The sequence below is a fragment of the Sycon ciliatum genome, chromosome 7, assembly GCF_964019385.1.
Source record: "Sycon ciliatum chromosome 7, ocSycCili1.1, whole genome shotgun sequence".
Lineage (NCBI taxonomy): Eukaryota > Metazoa > Porifera > Calcarea > Leucosolenida > Sycettidae > Sycon > Sycon ciliatum.
Genome location: NC_088649.1, coordinates 9,196,694 through 9,215,636, shown reverse-complemented (window position 1 = coordinate 9,215,636; position 18,943 = coordinate 9,196,694). Strand labels below are relative to the sequence as shown.

The window sequence follows — 18,943 nt, the reverse complement described above, 5'->3', positions numbered from 1 at the left end:
ATATAGGCCCTGGCGTGCTCGCGCGACTCGCTGTCCGTGCTCGATTCTGCACCTCTGAGATGTAAACGATTCTCCGGGTCCGATTCGATCCATCTTGGGCTGCCTTGTAGCTAGCTCCAGTTACCTTTGCGGCGCCCGAGTGCTATCGTGGAGGTCTGTAGCGATGCCAGTGCGCGGTGCTGGGGGACCTGACCCATGACTCATGTGAGGTTTACTGGGGTACCGGGTGGTGGGATTCCAGGAACCAGAGCCAGGCACGGCTAGATTAAAACAGAGCGTTGTAAGCTGTCAGGTCCTCTATGCGTCTTGTCGTCTCAGCCTGTGGTTTGGTTAGAAACGTGCTGGTGTTGGGAGGGGAGACTGCTGTACTCTATCTGTAGTCCAATATTGTTTTTAAACAGTCGTAAGTCTCCGAGCCTGTTTCTCCGAATCACTTGGCGTCGTAGGTAGTACAGTTTGAGGTGCGTACGTACGAATACCGAAACACCTATAATTATAGTACTACTGTCGCGGAGACAGCATTGGACATTCAGCGCCACTCACGCGTCGTGTTGCCCAAAGTGACCGAAGTGACCAGTGCCTTGGCTTGTGCTGCGAATAAGGTGAGTGTTTGAAACGATTTCTTGCCTTGAGGTTGTGTAGTGCATGTTAGGCCTCGACCAAATATGCTAAAAAAAGAGCATAATTATTATGCTCGTCGCATATCAGGGAAAACGTCCATAATATGCCAAAGGCTTAGCAAGATATGCCAAAAGATATGCCAAAATATGCCAAAATATGCTCGACATAAGCAGAAAGTGTAGATCATTTCAGTCAAATTACAACCTTGGAATATTCACTGGCTACACGGTTATCATGCTTATGGTGCAAATCAAAACACATGCGGAATAGTATGGCTGGGGTGTGTCCCCAGCAACCGTAGTGATAGTGTTCATCCATGGGGAAATGTAGCAAACGCCTCAACCATTCCAAATTCATCCATAAAAGGCATTTCTGAACGCATTTTGTCCATAATATGAATGTTTTGTCGGCATGTCCTCATTTTCTTCAGAATACTTGAATTATATGCTGGTTTCATTCCAATATTCCCTTTGTCGCTCAATATGCCATATATGAACTGTCTCACAAAATATGCGGAAATATGCGCAAGCATATTTGGTCGAGGCCTAGTGCATGTTGACGAGATGGACAATATCATGCAGTCAACCTTGGGAATAACGACCCTCGCTCGGCCATGAGAGACGTGTTGTTATTATGTGACTAAACATAACATTGCAACGTGGATGCCCTTCATCCACTTTACGTGTATCACCCACGTACGCGTTTCCGTTACGTGGGAACTAAACCTCCCAATTATGAAAATGACCCAAAGGCAATATGCCCATCGATCGAGGGGTTCATTCGATTGATAGAACAGTACTGGTACAAGTATGTACAAAGACAGCTAGGGCCGCTTGATGAGGAGGGAAACGGGGAAGATCAACTGGAAGGTGACCGAATTCCGTTGATTGCATAAGCATTGTTGGCTGTAAATTTCCTGAGGGCAGCTGTAAATTTATAAAGTGAGGCTTCCGATGTTAGACTAGGAGGTAAACAGTTCCATAGAATAGCAGTATATTCGCCAGGTTAAAAGTGTGCGGTCAAGTCACGAGTGGTTACTTGCTTTGAAGATAGTGTTGTTATTACTTTTGCGAGTTTTAAAATCTTGTAGGACGCATCACGCAGCTTCATAAGTAAAAAATTGGTTGTGAGCATTCCTGATGATGGTTATTTCATGACCGAAACGTTGAAATATAATATTTTTCTGGTGAAAAGCAGTTGTTTGAGTGTGAGCCAGTGTTGCTCACAACCAATTTTTTTGCAAGAGTTTGGTGCTTTAAATAAACGAGATTGTTATTTGCAAGGTTGGCTGTACATGACTGTACTGGTGCCGGTAGTGGAACTTCGGGGTCACTGACTAGAGTTTCGCTCTATCAGGCTCGTTATGATGTGCGGATATGAGCGTTACTCGCACAATGCAAACATTCCATGAACTGTCAGACCATCATTACTAGCTGTTATCCTCTTTCTATCGTATGACATCCTCGTTGTTTTCCCATTCGGTTCGCGTTTAGCAGTTCTCTGTAACAAGGTTGAGGTAGGGATTAAATTTGATTACCATGCCATACCAAACCACATTCGAAGTGGTTATCCACCTCTCATCCTCAAATATGGAATACCTCACCCAAAAATTGATCCCAGTTGTATCCCTGGCATCAAGACTACATAACCCCCTCTGGGGGTTATGTAGTCTGTTGCTGGCATCCACATGCGTACCCGCTGTTTTACTGTATGTTTATGGTAAGCATGCAGTAGGGTGTCGTACAATGCCATGGTGTAATTATGGGAGTATGTAGGTATCATCGCCATCATTATTATTATTATTATTATTATTAATTAGTGGTTGCGACTTCGGCGATGATTTGTAAGAAAGGGTTTGCTCCCCACACCGGAGCTCGCGCTATTCCGCCGACTTTACTTGACACTTGACTGACTCACGACTGCAAGTGTCAAGTAAAGTCGGCGGAATAGCGCGAGCTCCGGTGTGGGGAGCAAACCCTTTCTTACAAATCATCGCCGAAGTCGCAACCACTAATTCGTACTGTTGTGCCCAGCGCGGGCTTGCGACTAGTTGGTTTGGAGGTGACAGCGTTGCGAATGACCGAGGGTCCTCGACGTCTGTCTCACCGTCCAGGAGCGACACTGACTCACGCTGCTATCTGGTGTTCGCGAGGTGTTTGTCGCGCTGGAAACGGAGCGTCTCTGTAAGTTTGTATCCCTGGTGATGTTTGTGCCTGGAGAGCACTATATAAGTGGTGCTCTTCAGGCAAAATCTTCCTCAGCCTACTCAAGCTCAACTGATGAGGGGTGAATTCCCCGAAACACTGTGTATTGAGCAGGGAGTGGTGCTTTCTTGCAGGTTTGCCGAGTCGAAGGTTCGATGGACTTCTCGTGTGCTCTAGATGGCAGTCGTGAGTCAGTCAAGTGTCAAGTAAAGTCGGCGGAATAGCGCGAGCTCCGGTGTGGGGAGCAAACCCTTTATTATTATTATTATTATTATTTTATTTATTTTACTAGGCATAATCTTCATCCCACAGCTGACTACTGTTGGTAGGACGTTGAACATTTCTTTCTCTTTCTCTTTCTCTCAGACTCTTTCTATCCACGGAGGCGTTGTATACACAATATATTTTCCGTGTTGCATATTTGTGTGTTTAACCATACAAAGCTTTTCACGGGCAATTCCTGGAATTCTGCTCCAATTCTTTATCCACGAACACGTACCAAATATGAATGAGACATGCCAAAAAAAGTAGTAGTTTTCTGCCGGCCACCAAGCTTGCAAGCCAAGGGCTGTTTCCGGTCCGAGTTGCGGACGAGTGGTAGAACGCAAATATTTAAAATTTAATTCAAATCTACGACGTGCCGCGCCTTATAGGTAGCCTGTGGAGAAATTCTACGCATGGCATGCTTGCGGGCTACACCGTAGTCTCTGGCACCATAAATGGACAAGGTATGCTAGCTCATGCGCTGTAGGTGGCGCAAAGAGATCCTCTTGCCATTTTGCAAATGTAGGTTGCATTTTAGGGACTCGCCTTATTTGCAAGCAAATCTTCTATAAATGTGTGGTATCAATAATATGTAATCCGTGCGTAGAAAGTTCTCAAAATCGAGCAGGACACTTTCGACTGGACATGCATGCATGCATGCGCAGATCCTTCCGAGAGTCTACATAATCATTGTACGGCGAGTAAAGAATCCCCAAAGATTCATACATCGGAGGCCTCGCTTAAAGTTTCAATGCTGCCCTCGGGAAATTTACAGCTATTCCATGCCTATGCAATCAACGGAATTCCGCCACCTTGCAGTTGATTTTCCCCGTTTCTCTCCTCATCAAGCCCTACTTGTCTTTGTACAGTATGCCATACTAGTACTGGTACTGTTCTTTAAATCAAATGAACCCCTCGATAGGCATAATTATTGCCTTTGGGTTATTTCATATCAATTTAAAGCTGCGCATCGAAGTTCCTCTAGCAAATTTTGTGGAGGATGCGCTGCGGGCTAGGCTGGCTGCAGGCATGGCACGCTGTGCGTGTGCGCACGACAAATTCAATGCTATTTCTGGTGCTATGAGTCACGACCGAAGATTCTATTTCCTTCCCCCACCCCCGTCCCCGAGTCCTGGCACGTAGATCTACGACTAGTAGTAGAACGATTCGCATGGGCAAGCGTTGCCACCTGCCCGACAGGGACACTTCAACTAACTACATTGTACAGTGTACGTTACTTTACTTCCTGATTTCCGGAGTGCACGGTCTACTAGTGCGTGGAGGGATGTTTGTCTTCGCTATTTTTGATTCCTCCACTTTTGTGACACCATGTGCTGGCAGACGCATCATACATCACATACCAGTGATACCACACCGGTGCACGATCCATAAATCATTCATACTCACATCAAGAGTACATAACACATGCACTCTTGCTCACATTCATAGCCACCAGGACAGCATTCAAGAGTATAGAGAACCTGATCTAGGAGTAGAAATCTGGACCCAAAATACGCGGAGCCCTAATACCAAGATCACAGAAACGTATTTGTACTCTTGGTTTCACTCATTGCAGAACCTCAATTGACTACTATAATTATAATTTATCAGCAGGGAGTCACGATAGTACAATAGTTAGGGGTATTGTACTACTCCCTGCTATTTATACTCAAGTTTATAGTATTTCAGCAGTACAGTGTAGCGTTGTAGATCCACGAAGTTTAATTGCAGGCACTGGGAGTAGTACTATACTGGGAGATGACATGGGCACACAACCCTGTGACTGTGTGCAAGGTATTATCACGCGAGGGCTTCCCAGTCAGGTAGACTTTACAGAGCGAGATATCTCGTCATTAGCACTGAAAGCCGGGCTTTTAAAGTGAATAATAGCAAGAAGGTACAAGAGAAGAGCTAGAGAGAAAAGGGAAACCAAGGAGGAGTCCAGGTGGAAAAGGAAAAGGAAGGATAAGAACATTGAAAGGATGATCGGTCACGCAATACACTCTTGCTTATAAGGTATTGTACTACCTGTAATCCCTGGTTGTAGGCACAGATCTTGTCCATATGTAGTAGATATCTACTGGCAATACCCGTTGCACCGTGTCCGGTGTGCAGGAGAAGAACATGATCGTATGGGTATTCTACCCTCGCGTCCAAATGTCTACATTGATATCAGATCCTCGGAAAAATGGGTTGTCTAAATACCGGTACTACAACTGTACTAGTAGATCTACTACATGTACATGTATATACGTATGTAGAAGAAGATCTACGAACAACTAAGTAACTAACTTCAACTAGCTAATGAGCTCATGACATGAGGTCTTTGTGTAGATCTGTCTAGATCTACTACTACTACTACAACCGTCCGTAGCTCGTAAACCGGTCTACTAGACGTAGGTACTAGGTATAGCCTTATAGGTAGACCAACGAAAAGTGCAAGAGTACATGAGGTCATGCACTCTGTCTGCGCGCATGTACTTGTGCAAGTTAGTTGTAGCTAGCTACACGTTTGGTCTGAAAACCAGGTATGATTATGTAACATGCGAAGCATTAATTTTTGTGCTTTCTTTCCAGTTTGGTCGTCCCCCTGAAGCTCAGGTGTCTGCACTGACTTGTTGCTGCCGTTCGTGATCGCTGCTCCTCCTGCTCTCGACAACAATGGTTGGGCCTAGGCTCTCTCGTCCCGTGTTGGGAATGACGGTTCTGTCCGTGATATGTCTGGTGGTCCTGTCGTGTTCCAGTGTTGTGCAAGCGGCTGCAACCTCTTCTGGTAAGTAATTCGTTTGCCTTCGGCAACGACTAACGTTGGTGAACGATCTGTCCACACACTGAATGTTCCCCAATTTCCTTCAGTTGGTTTTGGACATACCTGTGTCTTCTCATGTACATAGAGGCTACGCCCCGTCCAAGGTTGATAATAATTATTATGATAATTTCTCCCGATGCAGGCGGCCGAACGGTTGTCTACTGCACTGCACGCTTTTTGCTCTCAACCTTCTCTCGTCTTTGTCATGTAGCATTGTCCTCCTACACTCGGCCGGCTTCTGGCGTCCTGCCGCTGTATTCTAGAGACTGAGACTCGGCGGACTGTGCGTTGTGCATTCGCCCTCCTTGGCTTTGGTCGATCCCGTGCACCCATATGATAACTGGGGTGAACATTCCGTCTGCCTCAGACGCGATGACCTGTTTTCGATTATGGTCTCCTTCGTTGCAGGCTGCCCCGCGGACTGGTCCACGGACTGGACCGCTCACGGGCAAAGCTGCTACACAGTGGTCAATCTCAATCGCCGGCTTACATTACAAAAGGCACATATGCAGTGCTACTACCGGAGATCCAAGCTTGCGGAAATCGCCAGCAAAGAGGTACGTAGATCTACGTATGCAGACCACACAACTTGGGACGGTGCCGTCAGGTGCTGAAGAATGGGGGATCGAGAGTCGTAGCCAAGGCCATTCTTGCACTGCACTGATTAAGCACTGCAGTGTCCACCCTCCTGCTGTCACGAACACCGTAGTGCAGGAGAATTAGTTCACGAACACCGTAGTGCAGGAGAGTTAGTTCCTTTTATAGCCGAAGTAACAAAAGTTCTTTCTAACAGAACAGCACTTAATACACCATGTGACCAACCACAAAAATCTCAATCACTTAACAACACTTGCAGAATCCCTGGAATTCTCTCAGAATCCCTGCATGGCACTAGAACACGTGGAAAGACCTTTTCTTGCAAAAAAAAAACACTTTCAACGGACCAGGATTCTGGACTCTGCGTACAGTACAGTTCGACCCAGCAGTGCAGTTTGATCAGTCGGCGGGCGCCTAGGGCGCCTGTCAGTGAAGATGATGTCAGGTCTTGAAAGTGTCCATGCAGAGTTCCAAGTGCGAGTGCGCACCATACATTTTTTGAAAGTAAAAACGGAACATCAGAGAGGTTAAGATGCACGTTATTTCAGACGTGACGCGAAAGTTCAGCTCGCGTTATATGGCTGGCGCGTCGAAAAACAACGCAAGTGACATGTGAGTGGAAGTTACTATCATCTCACACAAGGTTTTTCCATCGCCTTCTTGCATCTGTGTTGTGTTTACCTTACTAAATAAATTCTTGGTTGGAGGAGAGCAAATCAGCACACTAAGCACAGAAGCCATAACTGTAGTTTCGACTAGGCCTTGGACTAGTACCAGGCCTAGGCCTTGGACTAGTACCAGGCCTAGGCCTTGGACTAGCACCAGGCCTAGGCCTTGGACTAGTACCAGGCCTAGGCCTTGGACTAGTACCAGGCCTAGGCTTTGGACTAGTACCAGGCCTAGGCCTTGGACTAGTACCAGGCCTAGGCCTTGGACTAGTACCAGGCCTAGGCCTTGGACTAGTACCAGGCCTAGGCCTTGGACTAGTACCAGGCCTAGGCCTTGGACTAGTACCAGGCCTAGGCCTTGGACTAGTACCAGGCCTAGGCCTTGGACTAGTACCAGGCCTAGGCCTTAAGGACTTGCTTACAGTACCTTGTTAACGACCATTGTATTCGACTTGAAAATCAATGGTGCGAAAGGCCTAGTCGAAACTATAATGGCTTCTGTGCTTCGTGTGCTGACTTACTAAACAACACCACCCTACTGTAGACGAGAGAGCTTGCAAGCTCAGGGCCCTACACTATGCTTTTTTTGCCTTGATGACCTAGACAAAAAAGCATAGGGATGTTATAAATTCTTATAAATTTCTCCTTTTTTTTAGACATAACCTGGGATTCGAACCCGCACTATCGCCCTGCATGCATCCCCCGATACACTTAGCATACATACCAATTCTTCCAAGTTGCTTCACGTTATGATCTTGCATTTGAAAGCCCTATTTGAATATGCATTGTGTCCAGCCGTCTTTGATGGTACGGTACGGTACGGGACAGGTACGGTCGAGGGTAATACGACACTGTCTACCGCCTTGATGACCTAGGCAAAAAAGCATAGGGATGTTATAAATTTTTCAATTCTCCTATTTTTTCAGGCATAACCTGGGATTCGAACCCGCACTATTGCCCTACATGCATTCCCTTATACACTTCGCGTTCATACTCATTCTTCCAAGTTGCTTCACGTTATGATCTTGTGTTTGAAAGCCCTATTTGAATATTGTGGCCAGCTGTATGTGGCCAGCTGTGTTTGATGGTACGGTACGGTACGGGACAGATACGGGATAGCGCCAGGCGTGACACAAACAAACAAATACCAAATTAAAGCTGTGTGGACCCTGGCTAGCGCCAGACGTTACTGAAGTAACGTCTTCTGCATAGCGACGGGAATAACTGCTCCTTTGCAAACTTCCACTTCATATTGCATCCTGATGATGGCAATTTGCCGAAACGTCGATAATGATCCAGAGAGCTGAGTTGTGAACTTGCAGTGTCCAGAGAGAGAGCATGTGTGCTCCCCATTCGTCTTTGAGTTAAAAAGCCGCAGGATGCCCCTCCCCTACTATCAGGGGCGTCGGAAGATATTTTCGGGTGGTACGGTCAGCCACCTGAAGTACAGTATACTCCTGGCTTCTCTGAAAAACTTCCAAATTTCGAGTCTAAATCAGTGCCTTTTATTGATTCACGGAGTGTCTGGAACAAAGGGTGGTACGGTCAATACCATATGTACTCCTGGCTTCTCTGAAAAACTTTGAAATTTCAAGTCTAAATCAGTGCCTTTTATTGATTCACGGAGTGTCTGGAACAAAGGGTGGTACGGTCAATACCATATGTACTCCTGGCTTCTCTGAAAAACTTTGAAATTTCAAGTCTAAATCAGTGCCTTTTATTGATTCACGGAGTGTCTGGAACAAAGGGTGGTACGGTCAATACCATATGTACTCCTGGCTTCTCTGAAAAACTTTGAAATTTCAAGTCTAAATCAGTGCCTTTTATTGATTCACGGAGTGTCTGGAACAAAGGGTGGTACGGTCAATACCATATGTACTCCTGGCTTCTCTGAAAAACTTTGAAATTTCAAGTCTAAATCAGTGCCTTTTATTGATTCACGGAGTGTCTGGAACAAAGGGTGGTACGGTCAATACCATTATGTACTCCTGGCTTCTCTGAAAAACTTTGAAATTTCAAGTCTAAATCAGTGCCTTTTATTGATTCACGGAGTGTCTGGAACAAAGGGTGGTACGGTCAATACCATATGTACTCCTGGCTTCTCTGAAAAACTTTGAAATTTCAAGTCTAAATCAGTGCCTTTTATTGATTCACGGAGTGTCTGGAACAAAGGGTGGTACGGTCAATACCATATGTACTCCTGGCTTCTCTGAAAAACTTTGAAATTTCAAGTCTAAATCAGTGCCTTTTATTGATTCACGGAGTGTCTGGAACAAAGGGTGGTACGGTCAATACCATATGTACTCCTGGCTTCTCTGAAAAACTTTGAAATTTCAAGTCTAAATCAGTGCCTTTTATTGATTCACGGAGTGTCTGGAACAAAGGGTGGTATGGTCAATACCATATGTACTCCTGGCTTCTCTGAAAAACTTTGAAATTTCAAGTCTAAATCAGTGCCTTTTATTGATTCACGGAATGTCTGGAACAAAGGGTGGTACGGTCAATACCGTAGTGACTGTAGCGTGTCCGACGGCCCTGCCATGGCTATCTTTGTGTTTGTGTTTGGTATGCTATTGCGATAGGTGCACCAGCTACTGACCAGAATGATCCACTCGACAAATACCTGGATTGGTCTTACGGACGTGTCTCCTAGCCGGGGTGGCCCCCTATTCAGGTATGGCCCTATTCAGGTATGGGATGTCCGGGTAAAGGGATGTCGGGGTAACGGGAGCGCATCGAACGTGAGAGCTAGCCCAGCTTTTGCCAAAAAACACCAACCCACCTCACACACACACACACACACACACACACACACACACACACACACACACACACACACACACACACACTCACTCGCACATGCACACACATGCACACGCACACACACTCACACACACACACACACACACACACACACACACACACACACACACACACACACACACACACACACACACATACACATTGCTCGCTGGCAGTGTTCTTGGCTTGCTTGATGTAATCTCTCCAACAGCTTCACAACCGAGGTCTTCTTCCACTGCAATTGCGGTTGATCATACATGTGGGGTGTGTATACTGCAGCTGAGCCCGCTTTGATTTCAGTGTTAAGGCCGATTCACAATACAACTTCTTGCGACGCGACATCTGACTTGCGACACCTGCGACGCGCTGCGACAGCGACACACGGTTCACAATCTTTTTCATGTTTGCGACATCCTTATTCACTAGTAGTACTATGTACGTGCATCCAGGGTAGAAACTGTACTCCATTTGTGTATGCCGCGCGTCGCATGTCGCAAACGTTGACCTTTCTTCAACTTCTGCGACAGGTGCCTTGCGACTGCACGCGACAGCTCGTGACAGGTAGTTTCTTGTCGCAGCTGTCGCAAATCGCGTGCCGTGTCACAGAAAGTTGTAATGTGAATCGGCCTTAATACTCCCTGATGAAGACCCAGGGGCGAAAATTTGGAGAAAAACTTATTTCAATTTCAGCAGAAGACCATGGCTGTGAAGGTGTTGGTGAGATTGTTATTGGGAAGAAATTCCTGTTTGGATTTTGCGAAGTAAAACAAAGTAAAAAAAAAGATGATTGATTGTCTGCTGTGGAGCCTCCGAGTATAGAACAGTGTCACATCCTGGTCATGTGACTAGCTTTGTGCAGAAAGTGATCATGATCATGTGGACAGTGGACCCAACATGGCCGACATCGCGCGACCCATAGATGCAGGGGTTGAGCGGAGTTGGAAGCAACATGGCCGGCATCATGTGACCCATAGATGCAGGGGTTGAGCAGGGTTGGAACCAACATGGCTGCCCTGTATGGTCATGTGATAGATGTGAAAGCAGTCGATTGAAGACGTTGTGCTGATGTGACTGTTCATCACTGCAGAGGTCCCTACTGGATGTACAGCATGCGATCGCTGGTCGGTTCCCCTTACCAGCCACCCATCAAGTCTGACTTCTACCAGAGCTGGGCAGGGAGCAGCTGCTTTTACATGGGCGGAAATGGATCGATCGAGACCAGCTTATGCAACTACAGACGCGAAGCCGCCATCTGCCAAAAGCCCAGACAACTTAACGGTAGGTCGGAGCTTCAGTAGATCAGATGCAAGTTGAGTATGGGTACTTTATAACGCGTAAGGGGTTATCCGGCGTTATCGATTATTTTCACGAACCGAAAAAAAAGTTTAGTTAGGACTACGCTGACAATACACGAGCTACACGTCTGATGATTATTACCGTGTAACCTCGCAGGGTCCCTCAGTGTGTCTCTCTGGACCACCCTCTCGTTACGGACACCCGGGTGAGTAACTGACACATGCACATACACATATACACACACGTACGTACGCGCAAGCACACACACACACACACACACACACACACATACATACATACACACACACACACACACACACACACACACGTGTACACACACACACACACACACGCCCCCATGCACGCATATCCATAAATGGCAATGAATAAAACTAATTGTGCACTCATGAGTCATAACCATGTACATGTAGAAAACAATAATTATTACGAAATGAAAAAAATCCAGAACGTTTTCTCATGACTATCATCAGTGGAACATCGTCACATGCGAGAAATCACTAAAACAACCAGTTATGTAGCGAGAATAATATTCACCAAAATAGCAGCTCGCGGTTACACATAGCGTCAATTACACCAGCAGTGTGAGCTTATGCATTGAATGTGAAAATTGTGGCGGCAAATGAGTGCGGTAACTATGTTACATGTGTGCGTGTGTGGACAACAAAGGGTGAGTGCGTATTATTTGAAGAGTGACGATGTTCCACTGATGATAGTCGCGAGAAAACGTTCTGGATTTTTTTCATTTACAGTGGAGATTGGATGTAACGACCTTGGGTATAACGACAAATCGGGTTTAGTGACAGATCGATTATAGCGACATTTTGCTTTCTGCCGAAGGAGTGTCGTTATATCCAATCTCCACTGTAGTAATATTTATTCCCGTAGCTATGCAGAAGACGTTACTTCAGTAACGTCTGGCGCTAGCCAGGGTCCACACAGCTTTAATTTGGTATTTGTTTGTTTGTGTGTTTGTTTGTTTGTTTGTGTCACGCCTGGCGCTATCCCGTATCTGTCCCGTATCTGTGACTACAAAGGCTCTACAGGATTGTACATAACAGCTGTCCACAATATTTGCGGGCTCCTGTATCTGTCCCGTACCGTACCAATATTCGTCGTATTATGCATATGACTCCCTGATGTAGAATGGGATTTGAAAAGAAATAGGGAGACGAGGAGGAAATTAAATTAGAATAGACGCCGATTAGGTGATAGGATGCGTCAGCATAAACATACTTTGGAAGAGAGATCCCGTCGTCTCCAAAATAAGCGTGAACGAGCGATTCAGTGCCGGTCACAGGAAACGTCGGAAGAGAGATCCCGTCGACTCCAGAACGCCCGTGATCGGTAGAGTCCGGCGGTACCAGGCAACGTCAGGACAGACATCCCGTTGAGTCCAGAACGCCCGTGATCGGCAGAGTCTAAGCCGGTCCCAGGAAACGTCAGGACAGACATCCCGTCGAGTCCAGAACGCCGTGATCGGCAGAGTCAGCGCCGGTCCCAGTAAACGTCAGGACAGACATCCCGTCGACGCGCAGAAAAACTAAATCTGCAGCCTCTTTTGCCGTCGAACAGGATACGTATTTATATACGAGACTGTAACGTTATGTAATGTCCAAATTTCGACGTGAGCAGCAGGTCACTCGCGTTGATTTTTTCGACGTGCGAGCCAAATAACGCGAGCTGAACTTTCGCGTCGCAGACATCCCGTCGACGCGCAGAAAAACTAAATCTGCAGCCTCTTTTGCCGTCGGACAGGATACGTACGTATTTTAGGAGACTGTAAAGTTATGTAATGTGCTCCACAGGCAACCATGATGTGCACTTTTGATCACATAATGTACCATATAAAAGGAGCTGTTTTGCTGGCATTCATCCTCGACTCTCGGGGAGCTCACTACTCCTCTCGACTCTCGGGGAGCTCACTACTCCTCCGACTCTCTCCTGCTTTGGGTCTTTGACTCTTCACGCTTGATCTTTCGATTTGGCATTGCAATGGTTCGATAAACACTGTTCAAGTGGAATTAAAAACCTGTCGTTCTGTGTGAGCTAGCTAACTTGGATGGCGACAATATTGGTCGTCTACCTGGGTAGCCACTAGACTGATCTAAGCCAAGTCACAAACCCGCCAACGCGCAGCCATGACACATGTACATTTGTGTGCACCCGCACATGTTGTCCAGGCGTCAGGGACCCAGCCTCCCTGCCCATCCGACCCGCCACACAAAACAACGAAACTGAACTGAAGTTTTACATAATTATTCGACAAGACGGAGACGGACAAACAAGAAGACTGGACACGACGAGGTAAACTGGAAACTGAAGACAATAACAAACATCATGGCAGCACATGAGCATGCGCGCAAACGAAACATAACGCATGACAATGACGTAACCGTTACTTGGTTCATGTACAAACTACACATGCAACCAAAACAGACAACAGAGTCAAAAGGAGAACGCAAAACAAGACCAAATAAACCAAAGGACCACAAAAAAATGAGCGATGAAAAGTCTTTCTTTCTAATAGAACCGATACGCAACAACATGGTTATGACTCATGAGTGCACAATTAGTTTTATTCATTGCCGTTTTACGACTATTATCTCCTCGTAGGTTATTGAAATATCCATAAATAATTATTTTTTTGTCTCTCTACCTATGCAGTTGACCAAGATTGCCCAAGATGTAACATCACGAAACACAGCCAGGATGAACAGTTGTTGGTCCAGAAAGCTCGCTGCAACGACTTTGGTAAGAGCCAGAATGGATCAGTTGCAGTATCACCTTACATTATGCAACAATGCTCATGGGTTAAGTAGAGGGGGGGGGGAGCTACATATGGATGGCCGTGAAGAACACGCACATTCCTCCATTATCGCCAAAGTGGCTACCTCTATTCCGTTATTTTAGAAGTTAATTTCATTTCATCTTCCCCTACCTGCGGGGGCCATGTACCGTAAAATACCGTTGATCCGCCCCCCACGCCATGTCGATTCCCAGCTGGGTTTTCGGCAGAGGGCGGGAATTAGATCAAGGATGTCAAGTGCGGTACGATGTACAACAACGTGGAGGATCAGACACGATGTGCTGAATTGTGTACATTTTCATCCTGGATTGGCACGTATTGTGTACAGCAGTGCATGCCTCGGTTCAACATGTTATTTCGTTGTATACGCCGAAGTCGCTTCACAAGTAGAAAGTTGACAGGGGGCGGGAATTAGAGAGGGGGCGGATCAACGGTACTTTACGGTACATCTGAGAGAAAGCCTGATGTCATAGTTAAAATGTCAGTATGACATCTTTTGTGCACCAGCACATGTTTTCCAGGCGTCAGGGGCCCAGCCTCCCTGCCCAGCGTCCCTGCCCAGCCTCCCTGCCCATCCTCCCTGCTCAGCCTCCTCCCTACCCAGCCTCCCTGCTCAGCCTCCTCCCTACCCAGCCTCCCTGCCCAGCCTCCCTGCCCAGCCTCCCTGCCCAGCCTCCCTGCCCAGCCTCCCTGCCCATCCTCCCTGCCCATCCTCCCTGCCCAGCCTCCCTGCTCAGCCTCCTCCCTACCCAGCCTCCCTGCTCAGCCTCCTCCCTACCCAGCCTCCCTGCCCAGCCTCCCTGCCCAGCCTCCCTGCCCAGCCTCCCTGCCCAGCCTCCCTGCCCAGCCTCCCTGCCCAGCCTCCCTGCCCATCCAACTCCCCACACACAACGCAACTGAACTAAGAGTTCTACATAATTTCTTGAGAAGACGGAGACGGACGAACAAGAAGACCGGACGCGACGAGGCAAAACAGATAACTGAAGAAAAAGACAAACATCGTGGCAGCATGTGAGCATGCGCAGAACAGAACACAACATGTGATAATGACGTAGCCGTTCCATGGTGCACAGAAGAGTGCACGTGCAACCGAAACAATGCAACAAAGTCAGGACTAACAAAATTTAAAAAAAAGTAAATTATCGTGTCCGTTCCCGAAGGGAACTCACGACGGCCGCTAACACCCGATAAACCCTAGCGGCAGATGCAGCACCTAACGGTGACTAAAACACTACAAAATAAAACTAAACAACAGCATGCATAAGCCATGCAGGGGCGTCGCACACGGTACGGTCACTACGGTATTGACCGTACCACTCTTTGCCCCAAGTACCCCGTGAATCAATAAAATGCACTGATTTCGGGCTCTGAATTTCCAATTTTTTCGGCTCAACCATCCCCTCCCCCCCCCACAAGTAAATTGTATTGCAGATGGCTGACCGCACCACACTAAAATACCTTCCGGTGCCCCTGCGGCATGAAAAGTCTTTCACTTTTGTAAACGCGCCGTTGTTGCGCAACAACATCAGTCTGTATTGTGTTGCACGTTCTCACTCGCCGGCATCTTACTGCTATGGCCCGGGAGGTATGCATCTAAGGGCCCGGTCACACATGCACTGGGATTCGCTTCGGCGACGAGGTTCGGCGGCAGCGAGCCTGGTGTCGCTCCAGCGAAACCACTTGTGTATGGTCACACATACAAACAGGGCACAACTCCTACTTTGGCGGAAAATGGGAGTAAAGTGGACTGTGGAACATACGGTACGGAAAATAGACGAGGTCAATGACTATCTTGCACGCATTTTTGTTGCATGGACATCATACGCATACAAATTTCTCGTAGCAAGTCCATATACAGCAGACCGTGGTGTTTTCCGCTGAAGCGAATCCGCAGAAGCGACAGTCTCGCTTCGAAAATTTTGGAGGAAGCGGATTGGAGTTTCCGCTGAAGCGGAAGTTCCGCTTTTCGCCGTTGCCATGCCATTTTTCGCTCCTGCGACCTCGCTTCAGCGTATACGCTACTTTCGAGTGCATGTGTGACCGGGCCCTAAGATGGCCGTCGCCTTTTTTGCGGGGAAACTTAACCCATACTTGGCAGGTACAACCCGTTATAGTACATTTATGAGTATGACCTTACAAAGTTCATGATCTTTTATGCAGAGTTGGTATGACAGTGTGTACGGTTGTAGTGGACTTGCCATGCAAAATCTAATGGCGGGAAATTGATACATACTGTATAAGCAGAAAATTTCGTCGGTCAATAATTTCGTCCAACTCGAAAGAAAGGGAGTTCGTCCGGTTGTAAATTTCGTCCATGGATCATAAGAGTGTATTGAAAAGCTGGACAAAACGATATTCGTCAGGCATTTAATTTAGTCCAAAAGCTCCTTGGACGAAAAAGACGAAATTAAATTCCAGACGAATATTTCTGCTTATACAATCTGTCCCATTGCTAGTGTTGGACACAAACAACGGGTAACAGAAACACTGTTGGCCCTTACTTTAAATTCTTATCCTTGGCTCTCATCAGTTGAGCTTGAGTTGGCTGATGAAGTTTGTGCCCGGTGAGCATTATAATAATTGTGTATGTGTGTGTATTTGTGTGTATTTGTGTGTGTGTTTATTTCTGTGCGTATTTCTGTGTGTTTGTGCATGTATGTGCATGTATGTGTGTGTGTGTGTGTGTGTGTGTGTGTGTGTGTGTGTGTGTGTGTGTGTGTGTGTGTGTGTGTGTGTGTTGCCTCTTTCTCAGACTCTTCCTGACTTTTCTTTCATTCTCCTGGGTGGTTACCAACAGCCAGTGTATGCTGGAGTATGTGGTGTGGTGTGTGTATAGAAAAAGAAAAAAAAGAAAAAAAGAAAAAATGGAAAAATGAAAAATAGGGATTCACTGGCCAGAAAAAGTCACTTCAACAGCTGTGTGGTGGATACCAGGCTAAAAATAGTGGCGGTCAATTCATCAGCCTTGCAAGCTGTTGAATGGTGTAATCCCAGCACAAGTTGCTATGTCTAACATAGCTGTTCGCTATCATCGCTCCCGCGATGGGCATGTCTAAGGTCTAAGGTGTGTGTGTGTGTGTGTGTGTGTGTGTGTGTGTGTGTGTGTGTGTGTGCGTGTGTGTGTGTGTGTACGTATGTGTGCGTGTGTGTACACATTTGTGTGTGCACGTCTGCATGTTTGCATGCGTGTGTGTATGTTTGTCCGCCATGTTTGGTCTGCTCTGATCTGGTCTGATCTCGTCTGCTCTGGTTTTCTGGACTGTCCTTCTATTTGACTGTGCACAGCTATAATAGGCAAGATCCAGAAGGAGGTCCACAGTCATTTCTATTTCGACGTCCTCGCCATCTGCGCGAACAGCTCTGCCGCCCACGACGCTCTCTCGCACATGTACCACCTGCGCACGCCGTCGGCGAACTCCCAGTGCATTCCGGTGGCGAGAACGCTCAACAAGAAGCCCCTGCCGGTGCTGAAACCCCTGGCAAGCCCACTGACAGCACGCTGCCCACAGCCGTGCGGCCTGGGGCTCAAGAGGGATAAGCGATACCTCGTCGCCGGCACAGTGAACCCCGAAACCAAGGAGTTCTCCGTGTTCCCCGGCGGAGCGCTGCGCTGGCATCGTGTCAAGCGTTACTTCAAGTCTCCCGCCGCGTGTGAGCAATAAGAGCACCGGGAGCTGGGGGCAACAACTGCCGTCAGCAGTGAACGTTCAGAAAGCCTTTCATCGAGTGAATGTGAAATCTACCTTGCCTGGCCAGTATTGAGCATGGGCACTAATTATTTATATTCTTGAAGATTACAAAACAAGGCCGGCCGAGGCAGCTTTCTCTCTCTTCACTCCTGCCATGCTGGCCATATGTGTATTTTGTTTAAAGATTATTGGTCTGTCGAGTTTGGTTCTTGGCTCTTCTTCACACGTACATGTATGTCCTGCAGCCATATGGCCAGATCAGCTCTGCACCAGAGGCATTACCACGGGTTAACGGCCGTACACTGTGTGCATTACATCATGAGTGCATAAACGACGTAAATTATGTACTCTTGATTACATGATTATAGTGACCGTTGTCATCTGTGCCACAGCGCCACTACTACTACCACCACGCGAGCGCCAACACCCTAGTACCCTGGTCACCGGTAACACCGTCAACGCTGCAACCACCAAAACACCATAAACTCCACCCCATGCCGGGGAAGCACATGAGATGCTGTTCTGGTTTTATTTTCACTTCTTGTTTTTCTTCTTTCTTTGTGCTATTTGCCTACTTTTCACTTGTATGCAGTCCTTGAGGTGCTCCAACATTTGCTGATTAATTTAACTTGCGTAGTAGTTGAGTGGCCACCATGCAAGTTTCAGTACTGACTCTTGCGTGTGCGGTCACGTGGTACCGTTTCAGTGCTGTGTTTGCATCAGCGGCTGTGCTGGTAAAGCCTTGAACGCCTTTCGATTACTAGTCACAGTGAACATGATCATCTTGCTGCGCGCTCCTGTTTTCTCCCCATTTCCTCTTCTCTTCACATACACTTGAGGGTTTATTATCTGCCTTGTTCTGTGGCTTTCCTAGAAAATAGGAACGCACAGGTTTTCACTCTTGGTCGACCGTGTGTTATAGTGACCGGTCTTCAATGTTACTTGTACTTTCGACTATTTGTTGTGTTGTATTGCATTGGACCAGGCAGGCACATGTGCACAGTGGGTTGGCCAAAGATCATGATTGAGATACGAGAGGTACCTGGTCCAAGTCCTGCCTAGCTGGGAGCGGTTTTGCTGCTACCCACAGTCAACTGGGAACTTGTGGCCAGGCACAACGGGTACATGAATGTGGCTAATGGGGTTTCTCGGCACTTGTGCCATGC

General features: G+C 47.1%; 1 protein-coding gene across 1 annotated transcript; it reads left to right on the top strand.

Annotated features, from left to right (window-relative positions):
• The first annotated feature begins 390 nt into the window (after nt 1-390).
• LOC135820927 (uncharacterized) lies at nt 391-18,734 on the top strand. Its single transcript, XM_065333987.1, has 7 exons — nt 391-602; nt 5,667-5,862; nt 6,307-6,455; nt 9,746-9,837; nt 11,053-11,243; nt 13,947-14,033; nt 17,374-18,734. Exons 2-7 carry the CDS (start codon nt 5,751-5,753, stop codon nt 17,748-17,750), a joined length of 1,008 nt encoding a protein of 335 aa, XP_065190059.1. The 5' UTR covers nt 391-602; nt 5,667-5,750; the 3' UTR covers nt 17,751-18,734.
• The last annotated feature ends 209 nt before the right edge of the window (nt 18,735-18,943 follow it).

What these genes read in the sequence shown, in the direction of transcription:
- LOC135820927 (XM_065333987.1), top strand. Translation starts at nt 5,751, where the DNA reads ATGGTTGGGCCTAGGCTCTCTCGTCCCGTGTTGGGAATGACGGTTCTG. An exon ending in AGCGGCTGCAACCTCTTCTG is followed by an intron (nt 5,863 to 6,306) that starts GTAAGTAATTCG and finishes CCTTCGTTGCAG; the next exon opens with GCTGCCCCGCGGACTGGTCC. An exon ending in AAAGCCCAGACAACTTAACG is followed by an intron (nt 11,244 to 13,946) that starts GTAGGTCGGAGC and finishes CTACCTATGCAG; the next exon opens with TTGACCAAGATTGCCCAAGA.